Source organism: Mastomys coucha, unplaced genomic scaffold, assembly GCF_008632895.1.
Source record: "Mastomys coucha isolate ucsf_1 unplaced genomic scaffold, UCSF_Mcou_1 pScaffold17, whole genome shotgun sequence".
In the NCBI taxonomy this organism is placed as follows: Eukaryota; Metazoa; Chordata; class Mammalia; order Rodentia; family Muridae; genus Mastomys; species Mastomys coucha.
This window is the reverse complement of record NW_022196899.1, coordinates 35,281,200-35,296,585: the sequence shown is the minus strand read 5'-3', so window position 1 is coordinate 35,296,585 and position 15,386 is coordinate 35,281,200. Positions and strand designations below refer to the sequence as shown.

The window sequence follows — 15,386 nt, the reverse complement described above, 5'->3', positions numbered from 1 at the left end:
TTTACTATAATATAGATTCCTAGAAATATAAAGTAATTCTACATGAGGTTCTAAAAGTAATTATTTCTGAAATATGACATTGCTTATTAATATACCCAAACTGACAAAACTCTGCCTTTTATTTCATTATATTTTATTTTATAAAGCACTATGGAAAGCAATTTGAAACTCTCTCCCTCTCTCTCTCTCTCTCTCTCTCTCTCTCTCTCTCTCTCTCTCTCTCTCTCTCGTGTGTGTGTGTGTGTGTGTGTGTGTGTACATAATGACTTTAATAACACTCTAGCAATTAGCAAAATTATGAATACTTCTTGTGGATTCTGACAAAAAAAAGAAAGAGTAGCTTGTTATACTACAGACTCTTTCCTACTGGCATTTTATGATGATGAGAAAATATTGCAGATTTATAGGCCATGACAGTTATGTTTTCACTAAATCATACATAGATTAGGTTTTCATTTCTGATGGAGACAAATTGTAAGTTTAATTCCTTCCTGCATGCCTTACTGGCATCTGGTTTCTGTCTCTTAAGCACAATGGATTACTCCTTTTGCATATGACACTGGCTGACATAGCTCCTAGAATCCTCAGGGAAAGGTAACTGCTCCTTTACTCCTTAGGTCAGTACAATGGAGCATCAGTTCTCAATAAAGGAGCATGGGTTTGAAGTTCAGCTGAGAGAGATGGAGGACAGTAATCGGAGCTCCATTGTCGAACTGCGGCATCTTTTGGCAGCTCAGCAAAAGACAGCCAATAGGTGGAAAGAAGAAGCCAAGAAGCTCACTGAGAGTGCAGAAATGAGGATCAGCAGTCTAAAGTAGGTCCACTGGCAGCAGTTGCTTGATACTTTTTTTTTTACAAACAAGCAATACAAAGTAAGTCATTATTAGTAATTGTTTAACAAATGATGCTTGATAGAAGAAATGGTTTAAACCTATAGTTTAATGTTCTGCTCTGTTTATTTTTACTGTATGATCATGGGGAGTGGATGAGAGCTCTCTCAGTGAAGTACTAGAAAACAGAGACCTGAATTTGATCCCCAAAACCCACATTAAAAAAAAAAAGTTATGTGCTTGTAAAATGGCCTTACTTATTTCCTAATCAGTGACAGATTCTGTCTCAAAAACAAAAAAAGTAGGTAGCACTCATAGTTGCACACACAAACAAACACATATAAACATGCACATATATACACCAAAAGAATATAAGTCTGGATGTTATATTTTATTCAGAAAAAATTCTGAAGTACTATAAAATATTAAGCATGGGGCCACAGAAATAGCTCAGTGGCCAAAGTACTTGCTGCACTGTCATAAAGACCCAAATTCAGATCCTCACTCAGCATTCAAGTAAAAGCTAAGCATTGTGGTTTGCACCAGCCCTGAGAAGAGGGGGGGTCCTAGGGCTTGAGCTCCAGAGAGCCTAGCTAAGCCAATAAGCTCCAACTTCACTGAGGTGTGCAGGGTAGGCAGACATCAGATGTTGACCTCTGGCCTCTGTGTGGACACACACCTACACACAGAAGTATATATGTATACACCACATACATACACACCAAAAACAGAAAGAAAACTTGGCACTTAACCTTGTTTTTATTAGTTTAGTGAATAGTTTGGTGAGGACATGAAAGTATAGACTCTGAACATGCAACATTTAGACTCCCATTTGGTCTATAAAGCCTGAAAATTTATTCTCTGACCCTTTAAGAAAGTTTCATGGACCAGCAACATAGCTCGGCACAAGCCCAGCAACCTGAGTTCCATCCCCCTGAACATACATAAAGGTGGGAGGAGAGAACTGACACCACATGTAAGTGAGCTGCAACGAAACCACCAAACTAGGAACTAGACCATTCTGTGGGTAGAAAAGACAGCTTATTGAGGAGCAAACTGTCAGACTGCCTCAGAGTAGAGAGCAGCAGCAGCTCAGTGGGAAGGGCCTTGTCGGTTTTATGTATAACATCAGAAGGTGGCACACTAGCCACAACAGCCTAGGAGTTAGCATGGGGACTTTAACCTGATACAGACTGTTCAGGTTAATTGGGAACTAGATGCACTTTGCCCAAGGTAGCTGACCATTGAGAACAGAGAAGGGAAGTAGTGACTTTCCTGACAGATGGAAACATGCCTCATGGGGTTCCTGAGGAATGCTGAGGTTCGGTTTCTGTTTAACCAACAAGAATCCTGTTTACCTGGTAAGAATTTGGCCTGAGTTAGGTACTGGGCCATCATCTTAGGACATTGTGAGTAGCACATTGAGAGAACCTACTATGTGACCTAATATAATGAAGTTTCCTCTGACCTCTGCAAACACTGTGGCACATAGAGATTCTCTCTCTCTCTCTCTCTCTCTCTCTCTCTCTCTCTCTCTCTCTCTCTCTCTCTCTCTCTCTCTCTCTTTCTCTCTCTCCTCACACACACACATGCACGATAAGTAATTTTTTTTTTTTTTGGTGAACCAATGAGTTTTATTGGGGTTACTCACAGGAGTGTGGATGAAGAATTACTTACAGGAGTAGAAATGACTCAAAAACAGCAGCATCGCCAAAGCCCATCCCAGCATGGGCCACAGCTCATGAAGCTAGGAGCCTGGAACACACAGCACTGTTTGTTTTTTGGAGGGGAAACTGGGAAAGGAGAAATTTACATGTAAATAAACAAAATATCTAAAAAAAAAAAAAAATAGGTTCAAAATTGAAAAAAAGAAAAGAAAAGAAAAAGAAAAACCAGCTGAGCTGTCTGGAGCTGTCTTGAGTTTAGATCTACTGAGGCACCTGGAAAGGACAATAAGTAATTTTAAAGAAAGTTTTCTGATTCCTCCTCAAAAGAGCTTTCAATTATTCCAGTAACCTGGGATACTAGGGAGTTTCAAGATGAAAATGTTAGGTTTCTGCCCACTTAAAAGTTCAAAAGATGTTATAAAATACACTGTAGAAAACCTAAAATTGTTCTAAAAAGAGTGAAGTATGCTTTAAAAACAGACCATTAAAGATAGAATACAAAAGAGAAAGAGACCCATAATATAATAGCCCAAAGAGAAGCAAGTGGGCACAGGATGAGTAAGGTTTTTAATGGTTGGTTGGTTGGTTGATTGTTTAGATTTGGGTTTATTTTTTTGTTTGGTATAGAGGGTAGTATATAATGTTAGTGCTGGGGGGAAGGAAATGGTAACTATGCTTGTATGTGCATCTGGAGACTGAGAGTTGACATTGGTATCTTTCTCAATCACTTTCCACCTTATTTTGAGTCAGGGTCTCTTCACTGAACCTAGAGCTGTCTCAGCTAAACTGGTTGGCTAGAGAGATTCCTTAATCCCCCTATCTGCCCGTCTGCTCTGGATTTATAGATTCAGTTACACCTGTCTCTTTAAAGGGTACAAGGTTCCAAATTCAGATCCTTATACTTTACAGGGAACACCTTACCACCAAGCCATCTTCCTGACCCCAAGAATAAGCTTTAAAGGGTTGAAAATAACCAAAGTTTTCATTGGGCCTTGTTGAGTAGTATAAGCTTCCTAGTAAATTTTAAAGTCAGGCTGTTAACTTGATAACTGTACTTAAAAGAGGGATACCAGAAGAAGGGTTGCAACAGAATCTATAAAGGTGAGATATTCTCTCTACAGTGAGTCTATTCCCCTCTCTACTCCTCCTCCCGCCCTGTGTGTATATGTGTGTGTGTGTGTGTGTGTGTGTGTGTGTGTGTGTGTGTGTGTGTATGTGTGTGTGTGCAGTTGATTATATAGCATTTGACATAAGGAGTTCTTTTTATTGTCTAAAACATAATATTTTGGCTATATATCTGTAATGTTTGACTACTACAGCTGCTTTTTTAAAGTTTTCTTTTGTTTTTTAGTTAATGGTATGAGCAGCAGCTGCAGGTACTGGCAGATTATAAAAAGCATAATTACTAAAAGTAGCTGAAGCATTATAGTATACTTCAATAGGAAAAAAAAAGCTGGCAATGCTGTGTTAATTTGTCATGAGAGGGCTTCAAAGAAAGTACTTACTGCAGCTGGCAGATCCTTCTTTTCCCTGAGATGAATAGTACACCTTTTGTTTTTAATTTTCTCATATACTGTCAAGTAGAACCTTAGGTGATTTAGTCTTCATTCTTCAGGAAGGGATTTCATGCACTGAGGATCTTTCCCTTATATTGTAGTAACTGCAGTCTACACAGCACCACCTTTTCTTAAGCTGTGCCTCAATAATAGTGATTGGAACAATTACATTAACTGACTTATAAACACTGAAGGTGTAAAACTCTGTTTTCTTGTGTGGGTGTGGCTGTGTGTGTGTGTGTGTCCCCACATGTGTGCAAGTGCATGTGTGGAGGCCTGAGGTTGATATCCAGAGTCACTTTCTTTGTCTTTGGTCACTTTCTGCTTTCACTGAGTCATGGTCTTTGAATTGAACCCAAGAGCTTGCTTACCTGCTAATTTAGCTTGCCACCTTGCTCCTGGGCTTCCCTGTCTCCTCCACCTTTGAAATGAACGCTAGACTCACAGGCAGGTCAGCATGCACATCCAGTACTTTTCAAAAGTGCTGTTGTGATACTGAGGGTAACCTTGCCTGTCTCCTCTCCAATACTTTTTCAGCCACATCACTTCAGCTTCAGCACACAGCAGTACAACTTAGAATTGAAGTTCATTTAGTATTCGAAATACTCTCAGCCTGGCATGGTGGCACATGTCTTTAATCTCAGCACTCAGGAGGCAGAAGCAGGTGGATCTCTATAAGTTCCAGGACAGGCAGAGATACATAGTAAGACCCTATCTTGAAAAACAAAAGAAATACTCTCCACAGTTATAAGTTGGGATATCTGTTTCTAAGATTAGAAACAAAGAAAGGCGCTAACCGTTGTAAAACATATAATGCAACCCTTTTAATTATACTGTCATCATTATTACATATTATATGTATGTGGGTGTTTGGCCTGTATGTGAGTCTATGCTCCATGTACACACTTGATGCGCTTACAGGCCAGAAGAGGGCTATGGTTCTCAAAGAACTAATTTATAGATGGTAGTGAGCTACCATGTGGCTGCTAGGAATTGAACACTCTCCAGCCCCAAATGCTGACCTTTCCTGAAAATCCGTCTATATTGCCAAATCTCCACAAACATTTCTATTGGTGTACCCACTCAGTGCTTCACCTGGCCCCTGGTTTAATCTCATCCTGTGTGTTCCATTTCCATAAATAGTAATATAATCTAACCCATTGTTCAGGTGGAGTTCTGAGTGTTATCATGGTACCCTTAAGTCCAGTCTACTAATCCACCGCCTAACTATGTCTGAGATCTGCCCTTTCTCTTCCCTCACCATGCTTGAGGTCACTGATTACACACTGGATTCCTACTAAAACTACTGGATTTGACTGCAGTCTCTTTCCTTGCTATTTTTCCACTGCAAATCTGCAAGGTTTTCAGAAACTCAGATTTAATATGTCCCTTCTCTTCTTAAAGAATGTCAGCACCTTCCCAATGCATGCAAAGTAAATCTCAGTTGTTCTGACAAGTCAAATCCTTTGTGGCTTGTGTTTCCAGCTCTTTGCCTCTATCCCCCACCTACTAATAACCTTGCTGGGCCCCATTCATATGCAACCTCCTTCAGTCCTAAATGTATTGCCCTTCCTTACCTCCTGGCCTACACACATGGCTTTGATTGTCTGTTTCTCACCTCTGCTGCCTTTGTCCATTCAACTTCTATTAACTTGCGTATAGCAGCATACAAGCCTACTTCCTCTGGTGAGACAGACCCTGACCCTCTAGCCACATGTATTCCTGTAGCACATGACTGTTTCATCATGCTTACTACCTACAGCTTAAGTGTGGTAAGGACTGACTTGAGCTGGTCTTTTGTCTCACTAGCACTTCACAGAGTGTGGAACATAACTTGCTCCCATCTCAGAATTCTTTAAACAAATGAACTTTGCAATTCCCCTAACATTACTCTCTGACAAGCACTTAAATTAAGTATCACCAAAAAATTTAGCTCATTATGATACAAATTTGAGTTTATTCAAGTAACCTTAAAATAAGCTTAAGAATAATTTTTATTAAAAAAAAACAACAACAACAAATGGCTTTAGAACATATTTCCTGCTTCTAGTATCCCAATTGTATTTTACTGTTAAGAGCCTCCTAGGAAATGTAATCATTGTATTCTCACTAATTCTGATATGAAGGGGAAGTGCCTGTGTGAGAGAAGCTTCAGGAGACAGGATTCAGTGGGCTCCAGGAGCAAAGGCGACCAGAGCATACATTAGCTATTAAAATGTGTTTACTTATTTCCAGTAAAACATTGAAGATTAATTCAACTTAAAATCCAAAGTGCAGCAGGGGGAAATCAGTGGAGGATTTGAATATCATTAGGTTGACTTTAAGACTTTTTTGTTTTTATTACGTGTTTTATAAGCACATGTGTGGAAGGCCAGAAGAGAGTGCCAGATCCCCTAAAAAATGGGAGTTACAAATAGTTGTGACATCAGTATAGGTGCTGAGAACTTAACTGCAATTGAGGAGGCTGCCTGGGCTATAGAGTGAAAGTAAGGCCAGTCTGGGCAACTTAATGAGCCCCTGACTAAACTTCTAAAATAGAGTGAGACCTAGAGATACCACTCAATAGTTAAGTAAATTTGTGTAGGCATACATGAAGACCTGAGCTCCATACCACAAAATAAAAATTGAAAGAAAAATTATTTTGCTGAAATATTCAGTTTGTCAGTTTGTCTATACTTTAACAAACATATATTCCAAGCAAAAGTCCTAGATAAAACTATCCTTCTTTAGAATTCCTAGGCTCTCTGTGACCCTTTTCCCACATCTTGCATTAACTGTCAGTGTTTAGGACCATACCAGAATCCTCCTCCATCATACACTGCACCTTGTGTAGGAACTCTGGTGTGAAGCCTGAGACTGTAGGAACAGTGGATGGCAGACACTTGGGATGGTACACAGTGGAAACCAGCTTTTACACGGTACTGAAAAATGATGGCTTGGTGGCTTTAGTGTCAGGCATAGTATTATACTCAGCATATCACTGCATGTTTCCTTAGGTAACAAGTTAACTTTTATTTTGTTAGATAGTATACAAAGTTATATTGTGCAATGTTTCTATATTCTTTAAATCCAACTAGAAGTCAGTCATTTAAATATGAATTATGTAAATGATCTAAGTTGTTTGCGACATTGATAGGCTAGGCAGTTCCTAGTTAGTGAATAGTGATTTCTTATATTTCTGTGCATACTTTTGACATACACTTTGTCAGAAATTATAGAGAAATTACACACTTTCACGTTAATTCTTTTTTTCTTTTTCTTTTCTCATACAGTACTTCCTGATGTCAACCTCCCCTTCCTGCACTTCTCCAGTTCTCCCTGCTCTCCATCCACTCCCCTCCCTTTTCCCCAGGTCCACTGCTCCTCCATTTCACTTCAGGAAAGAACAGCCCTCCCGGGGATATCAATTGAATAAAGACATGCAATAAGACTAGGCACAAACTCTCTTAGCAAGGCTGAATGAAGCAACCCAGTGGGAAGGAAATGGTCCCAAGAGCAGACAAAAGAGTCAGAGATACCCCTACTCCCACTGTTAAGGGCCCCACAAAATACCCAGGCTAAACAACCATAACATATATGCAGAGGACCTACTGCAGATGCATGCAGTACCTGTGATTGCTCCTTCAATCTCTGTGAAAATGGATGAGCCCTGCTTAGTTAATTTTGTAGGTTCTCCTGGTGTTCTTGAGTCCTCTGGCTCCTACAATCCTTTCTCTCCCTCTTCCATGCAGTTCCCCAAACTGAAGTTAATGTTTGGTTATGGATCTCTGCATCTGTTCCCATCAGCCTCTCTGATAATGATTGGGCTGCGCATGGATCCATGAATATAGCAAAATATCATTAGGATTCATTTCATTGAGTATTTGTTTTGTTGAGTTTGAGTGGGTTTGGCGGGGGGAGGGGGAGTTGGTTGGTTGATTGGTTGGTTGTCTGTCTCATTGTCTAATGAGTAAATTTCCTATAAAAAGTTCACAACATCAGCTCATCCTCAGGAGTCTCTCTGTTATTAAAGGCAGTGAAATGCCTGGCTGAGAGAAGGGCCACAGATAACAGGCAGGCTCTAGGAACTTCTGGATAAAGGCAGTGAAATCATCTTGTTCTTCATCCTTTAATACTTCCTAAAATTTCACTCACAAGACAATACTTCCAAATCTTTTATATAAAGATGAATATAAATATCTCTAAATTAAACCTTTTTCCAGACTCCTTTCCTGTTAGGTTCCTCATTAAGTGTTTGTTGAACAATAGCATCTGTGACTGCAAAGTTTTCTATAAAACCTTAGCCACGGGGCTGGAGAGGCATCTTAACAGTTAGAAACCTTCCAGAGGACCCACATTGGGTAGCTCTTAACTGCCTCTACCGCCATTTCCATGAAACACATTGCTCTTTTCTAGCCTGCTCCAGCACACACCACACATACAAATACAAATACACAGAATAAATGAAAATAAATTTTTAAAAGACAATTAACAAGCTTAAGTTTTAATTAACAAGTTTACATGATCCCCTGTGTAAACATGATGCTAAATATTTTGAAAAATAATAATTCTCTTTTTTCAAGTTTCCATTCTACTTGGAGAATTGATGTGTGTGTGTGTGTGTGTGTGTGTGTGTGTGTAAAATGAACATTAGTAAATTCTTTTACAGATGTATGTCCTAAAGATGTGAAGTAGAGAGAAAGTCATTAAAAGACATAAAAAGGGGAGAAGGTTAGAGTTTAAAGAATGTGTAGGACTTTAATAGGAAAAAAATAGAAAAAAAAGAAACAAAAAATAACATAGCCATTAATCTAAAGGTTATACAAATGTGTTTTGTTTGTGAGACGCTCAAAACCCAGGCTATTGTTAGAGATAAAATTGGAAAGATAAATTATACAAGATCACAATTCAGGGAATTCTGAGGGCTATTATCAAGAATGTGGACTATTTATATTTAGTTCAAAGGCATAGAGATGCTAACAGCTATTACTCAAGCAAGAAAAATATTTAACGTGATGTCCACCAAGAAATATGCTAGGTATGTGTGCTAAGGGGGAAACAATGGTACATCTTGTGTGTGCACTGTTCTGAGTATTGAGTATATCTCTTCCATTGAAGTTGGTCAGTAGAATAAATCTTAGAGTTTAGTTTTAAGATCTCAATTGTGATTGGAGCACAGTGGGAGAGAACAGCTGCAGGGGACATTCCAAAGGAAGACTTAATTTAGCGGGAAAAGAGATGTTCCATTTAAGCCAAAGTAAGAAGTAGGAGTTGGCTTTAAGATACTTAGCCTAGATAATTAGGGTAGAGATATTAATTAAAATTTTGACTTCTCAAGATGAGCTATACAATGTAAAAAGTTCAGCAATACACATACTTAGTTCCATGCCTTTAAAATAAGACTTTTAAGGCAGAAGTCAGAAATAAGTGTTAACTTGTTAGGTGTCCAAAATTGTATATAGAAGTCCTGATACACCTGCTTCTACTCACTCACACTCAGGCATCCATTCCTCTTCCCTTCTTTCCCTCCTCTTCCTCCTCTGTCTCCCTCCCTTCCTCTGTCTCTGTCTCTATCTCACCTCCCCGCTCTCATATCTAACACAAATTTAACAGTTGCCTGCCTTGTTGTAGTGTAGGGCATGGATTGCCAGCACCAACTTCAGAGGACTTAGTAGATAGAGATACACCCCAGTGATAAATCCTATATTTAGCATTCTTGAGGTCTAGAGTCATTTTCCAGAACCAAAAGAAAGCCACTGATTTTTAACAGATTTAAGTTTTTGAATCCTGACAATGAGTTTTGTGATCCTACTTGACTTTTAAACTTTATTTTCAGTTTTCTCATATATAAAATTAGACCTCCCCAGGTAGTTTTGACAACTAAATAAGTTCATTTCTGAATGTACCTGAACTGCCTGTTATTTGGGAAGCACTTTGTGTTTGCTAGTATTATAACCACTAGCACCATTATCTTTTGCTGAATACTAGGTTATAATCATATGACAGTGACCATCTGTGTTGGTTGCAATCCAGTGGATATGCAGAGACAAATACTTTTTAATTTAGAATGAAATAAATATTTTACTTAAGCACTTGTATCTTTGTTATCCTACGTTTTATGGAAAATTATTACTGCGCATTCAGATAACTGTAACGGTGGTTTTGAGATGCATGAGGTGCTTTAAGTACAGCTTTCTCTACTTTGTTACCACCAAAGTAAAGATTAAACATTTGAGTTTGTCTATGATACAGTCGGTGATAGCAGTCTAAACAACTCATTGTGAAGCTGAGCTAATGCATCCATTGAAGGTGTGTGAGCAGTGGCCTTTCACGTGTGCAGGTGTCTCTGGCGTGGGCAGCACTCTCTGCCTGCCTCTGCTTGACCCACATCAGCCTGTCATGAGTGCTCAGTAAGTGCTAGTGGAACTGATGGTTGGTGGCATGAACCTATCCTGGCTTATGTATTTATAACACATAGCCATTCCCTCAAATACAGTAGACCTAGGACTTACTGACTCACGTGGTTTATGTGGCTCAGAAAGCTGGAGCTACTTTAAGAGTGTTAATTTATTAATTAATTTTAGAAATATAAAATCAAAGGACAAAAGCCAATACTGAATTAGCAATTTCAGTACTACAGATTTTATTTGAAATTTGTTCTGACTCGCTTCTTTGTAGGCATATAGGTCCTTATGCTAATCGATAAGCAGAGAACCTAGAATCTTAGCACACAGGGTTGTTTTTTTTTTCAAGGGAAAAAAAGACAATACTTGTTTTCTGCCCAGAAGCCTTGAAGCGTCCCTGCATTCTGCCCTGGTGACCTTTGTACCATCCGTGTCACCACATGGGGACCCCAGACTCTTACCATGAGCTTGTTTTTCCCAGTAAATCTGTAGAACTTATCTTTATGGAAGGTGTCACATGGACTTTACAAAGAGTTTCAATGAAATCGTGCCCAATCTTTATTTAGCTTGCTTTGTTCTTCAAGAGATCTATATATGCTTTATTGTACACATAGAATTGAATAATCACCAGAAAAAAATTTACCAAATTGTACTGTGCTTAAAAGAAACCACTCAGGGTCAGACTCTGAAGTTTGAACCAACAGCAGCTACTTAGTCATGTTGAACTAAATTGCCTTCTTACTTGCCGTGGATCATCACTCTGCTAGCTGTGGAGATCACAGAGACACACCTGCACTCTTATATGACTACATCTACCTCAGCCTAAGACTTTTGAGATTAGCTTGGCCCAGATACATGCTTATATGTTTAAATTAAAAAGATGATGCCAGACAGAGTGACACTCATCTTTAATCTCAGCACTCAGGAGATGGAGGCAAGCAGATCTCTGCAAGTTTGAGGCCACCGTGATCTCTATAATTGAGTTTCAGGCCAGCCTCAGAGGAGGAGGAGGAGCAGGATGAGAAGGCAACAGCAACTCTGTGCATTAGATACCTTCAGCTTAGGAAGCATGAGAGATAGTGATGGAAAAAAGTACCTCACACAGACACAAATACAGTCTACTGTGTCAAAATGGCATTGGAATAGTTAATATTTGCAAGATTTGAACTCCACCATGAAACACTGTACATAAACCTTGGTTTGTTTGTTTTGTTTTTTGAAACAGAATGTCACTCGACCCCAAAATATAAATATGTCCCTCTAATAAAGATTCAGTTTTACATTATTTTATTCTATTTTTAAGTATATACCATATATTTGCATACATTTCCAAACTGCCTTTTTCAATTTTGTTTTGATCAGTTCTCGTCATATTCCCCCTGACCCTTCTTGGTTAATAGGAGTGAACTGAGCCGACAGAAGCTTCACACCCAGGAACTGCTTTCTCAGCTGGAAATGGCAAATGAAAAGGTAGCTGAGGTAAGAGAATGACTCCCTGTCCCCTATTGTTAGCCCCTTTCCCCATCCCACCCTGTCCCCAGATGCACACACTGTAGCATTCTAACTGCACAAAACCTAAATTAAGTCTTTTACTTGGAAATAACCACATGGTATCATCTATAGCCAAAATGTCCATACTTAATATAGTGTGAATAAAAGTTTTGAAAACCAGGCACTCATCTTTTATGTATGGTAAAAAGTAGAATTCATACTTTGGTGTTAACAGTATAATTTGTGACTGTTTTAGAGACTATGTTTTAGGTCCCTCTTTTTTCACGAGAATCTCTAAGATTGTTTTATTTACCTAATTCCTCTTAATTTTTTTTTTACTCTATCACAAAAGGCACATCAAAAATACTTTTATCTAATAGGAGTATAGAAAAATAGTATTAAGATGATCTACCTTAGAATCATATGCATAGAGAGAGTTACTCTTTTTTTCCCCTATGGCTTTATAAAAGCAAACAGTTTGTAGGCTAACGGCTCCTAGAGCTCTAGATCCTCATTTATGTGAATTAGGTTCAGATGTGTGGAATAGAATCCTATCCTTTCTGTCATCCACAAGAGACATAGTAAGATCACCACTCTTGAACATTGTTGATATGAGACACTTAGAAAAGAGCTAAAGATTTTATATTAAAATATTCCACATAATTTTTAGTACAGTGGAGTTAAGAATATTTGCTCAAAATAAAACCAAAAGATCAGATTTAACAAAAGTCTGCCCTTTGTTTTAACCATTATGATAAATAAATATCTTATTTTGTCTGTTTATAGATATTAAAATGATTATTGTATATAGCAGAATCTCTCCCCAAGTTTTCTCTAGCATATGACATGCCTCTTAAAATTTAAAACTTAAATTTCGTACTTGAACAACTTGGTCAGTTAACATAGCTGATATAGGTCTCTTCATAGGTTTCATTTTGCTTTTGGACACTATTAATTAAATAACCCAGTACTATTATTTCAGTATTATATTACTAGGCATGGTGTTCACTATAATCCCTTCTAGGTAGGGCATAAAGAACTATCTTGTGCTTCATAGAAAAAAAAGGGGTTTTCAGTCATTCCTGTTTGGCCTTATATTCTCTGAAATCAGTTAAATGCCAGAAAACCTATATAATAATTTTATTCATACAAAAGTAAATTTTTCAGATGCACTGTGCCAAGCAGGTGTGAAAAAAGAACACATTTCCAGTTGATAAGTTGTTTTTAAGTTGCTGAGGTAACAGTATGTAATGATGGCTTAGTGTCATATCATAGTCCCTACTGTATCATGGTGGTACAAACGAGGCTAGTAAATAGTGTAAGACTGAGTCTTCATGGTTCCAGAGGCAAGAATGCGTTTACAGTGTTGGCTTCACAAACACAGGGGATTAGAACTGCAGCATCTTTGGGGGATGGCAATGTTTAATAACCCTGTTGACCTAAAAGCTTCTGCAGGATGCAGATGTCTGGGGAGCACAGAAACAGAGGTCACTCCAACCCTTTATGGAAGCTGTGCTTGTAAGGCCCAGTGCTTTCCGTCTAGGACCTGAAGCAACACAAGGTCAACAAACCAGAAACTCAGTCTTGTTTGCATTTGTAATTCAGTTTGCTTTTAGGTTTGTCATATTGAGTCTTTGATGATATTGGGGGAGGAAATAACTTAGGACAGTGGTTCTCAGCCTTCCTAATATTACAGACCTTTAATATAGTTTCTCATATTGGGGTGACCCCAACTATAAAAATATTTTTGTTGTTACTTCATAACTGTAATTTTGTTTCTGTGGTCATAGTGTAAATATCTGATATGCAGGATATCTAATATACAGTCCCTGTGAAAGGGTCATTGACACCCTCCCACAGGGTTGTGACTCACAGGTTGAGAACCACTGACTTAGGGAGGAGTAAATCAACATTGTGATAGTATGCCTATGATTGGAAATTATATCCAAATATATCCAAAATATAATTGGGAAATATAAATGTGGGGATAATGTTATCTTCATTTTACAAGTAGTAAATGATGTCCAGATTTTTCATTGGCTAGTCCATAAAACATATCTATATCATATTTGGATTTGAATTTGTTTTATATTTCCCTTTAAAAGAATGAAAAGTTAATTCTGGAACATCAAGAAAAAGCCAACAGACTTCAAAGGCGTCTAAGTCAGGCAGAAGAGAGAGCTGCTTCAGCATCCCAGCAGGTAGGGGACATGCTTATTACCCAGAGCTGATAAACAACCCTCACAGATGAGAGATAAAGTTCTCAGAGAACTGGTATTGATTTTCAGTCAGTTGACCTGCATAAAATTAATCTCTTTCATACATGCAGTTAAAAAAATAAAGCTGAAAAAATAAACAGTATCTTCTAGTTATACCTACATCTAAATCTACCATGTATCTCTGGTAGCCAGAGATAACTTTTTAACTGAAATTGAATGAAGTAAAAACTTGATGGCATACTAGCCAGATTTGAAGTGTCTGATAGCTGTGTGACTAGCAGGAAGGTTTGGCAGGGCAGGTACACAACATCACTGTCTTCACAGAACTTCCTGCCACCTAACACTGCATGGGACACAATGTTCTGTCCAAAACCAAGTAGATACTCATGTCTGTATTTCAGACTATCTTTCTGATGTTTCAAACTATTTTTATTTTAGAAACAAAATATTCAGGTACAAGTTACCTTTATTGAATGTACATTTGTATATAACCAAATAAATTCAAAATATAATAAAATAAAAAACTTAGCCATTGGGAAGTAATTTGAAAAGTGTAATGTATCAGTGAAATTCTAGAGTCATTTCTCATTATTTTACATATATGTGTGTGTGTATATATATATGTATATATACATATATATGTACAATTTTATATATGTGTATATATATATTTTTAAATTAGGAACAATAGCTCCTCCTTTTAGAAAAGAAAAGACTAGTTCAGTGATCATTTAGGCAATTTGGATGAGTGGATGTATGGATGGATAAATGGATGAATGAATTGAATGGATAGATGGAAGGAATGATGACAACAAAGTAAATTAAGTCAAAAATGCTGTTTATTAACATTGGGTATAAATGTACTGTTACCATCAAAGAACATTATTCTTACCCATTGATGACATGGATGTTGCCACTGAGTAGCAAGTTGTTGTTGTTGTTGTTGTTGGATTCTGTCTTTGTTTTGAGACAGGGTCTCTATGTAGTCCGAGCTCCCCTGGAACATCCTATGCCTTCTAGGCTGACCTGAATTCACAGAGTTTTGCCTAGCCTGCCTCTCCATCCTAATTGTTGGGATTAAAGACACCACGTCTGACTTTCCTTCTAATTTCAAAAGATTAAAAATCCATACAAATACTTAGCACTAAAAGATGAACAAAACTGTGTGCAGATAGGAAAAATGTTGCAAATATTAAGAGAAATAGGGTGAATCTCATATGCAGTTATTTCTGAAACAAAT

General features: G+C 37.9%; 1 protein-coding gene across 7 annotated transcripts in view; it reads left to right on the top strand.

The window, feature by feature from the left end:
• The window catches only part of Sclt1 (sodium channel and clathrin linker 1), a 130,540-nt gene that overhangs the window by 114,037 nt on the left and 1,117 nt on the right, over positions 1-15,386 (top strand). For 6 of the 7 annotated variants that reach the window (XM_031376705.1, XM_031376706.1, XM_031376707.1 and 3 more), the window contains 3 exons: positions 618-814; positions 11,837-11,915; positions 14,033-14,128. In XM_031376705.1, the coding sequence (XP_031232565.1) occupies positions 618-814; positions 11,837-11,915; positions 14,033-14,128 (372 nt within the window). Of the gene's footprint in view, positions 1-617; positions 815-11,798; positions 11,916-14,032; positions 14,129-15,386 lie in introns of those variants that run through there. The other variant, XM_031376708.1, reaches the window with a different exon arrangement.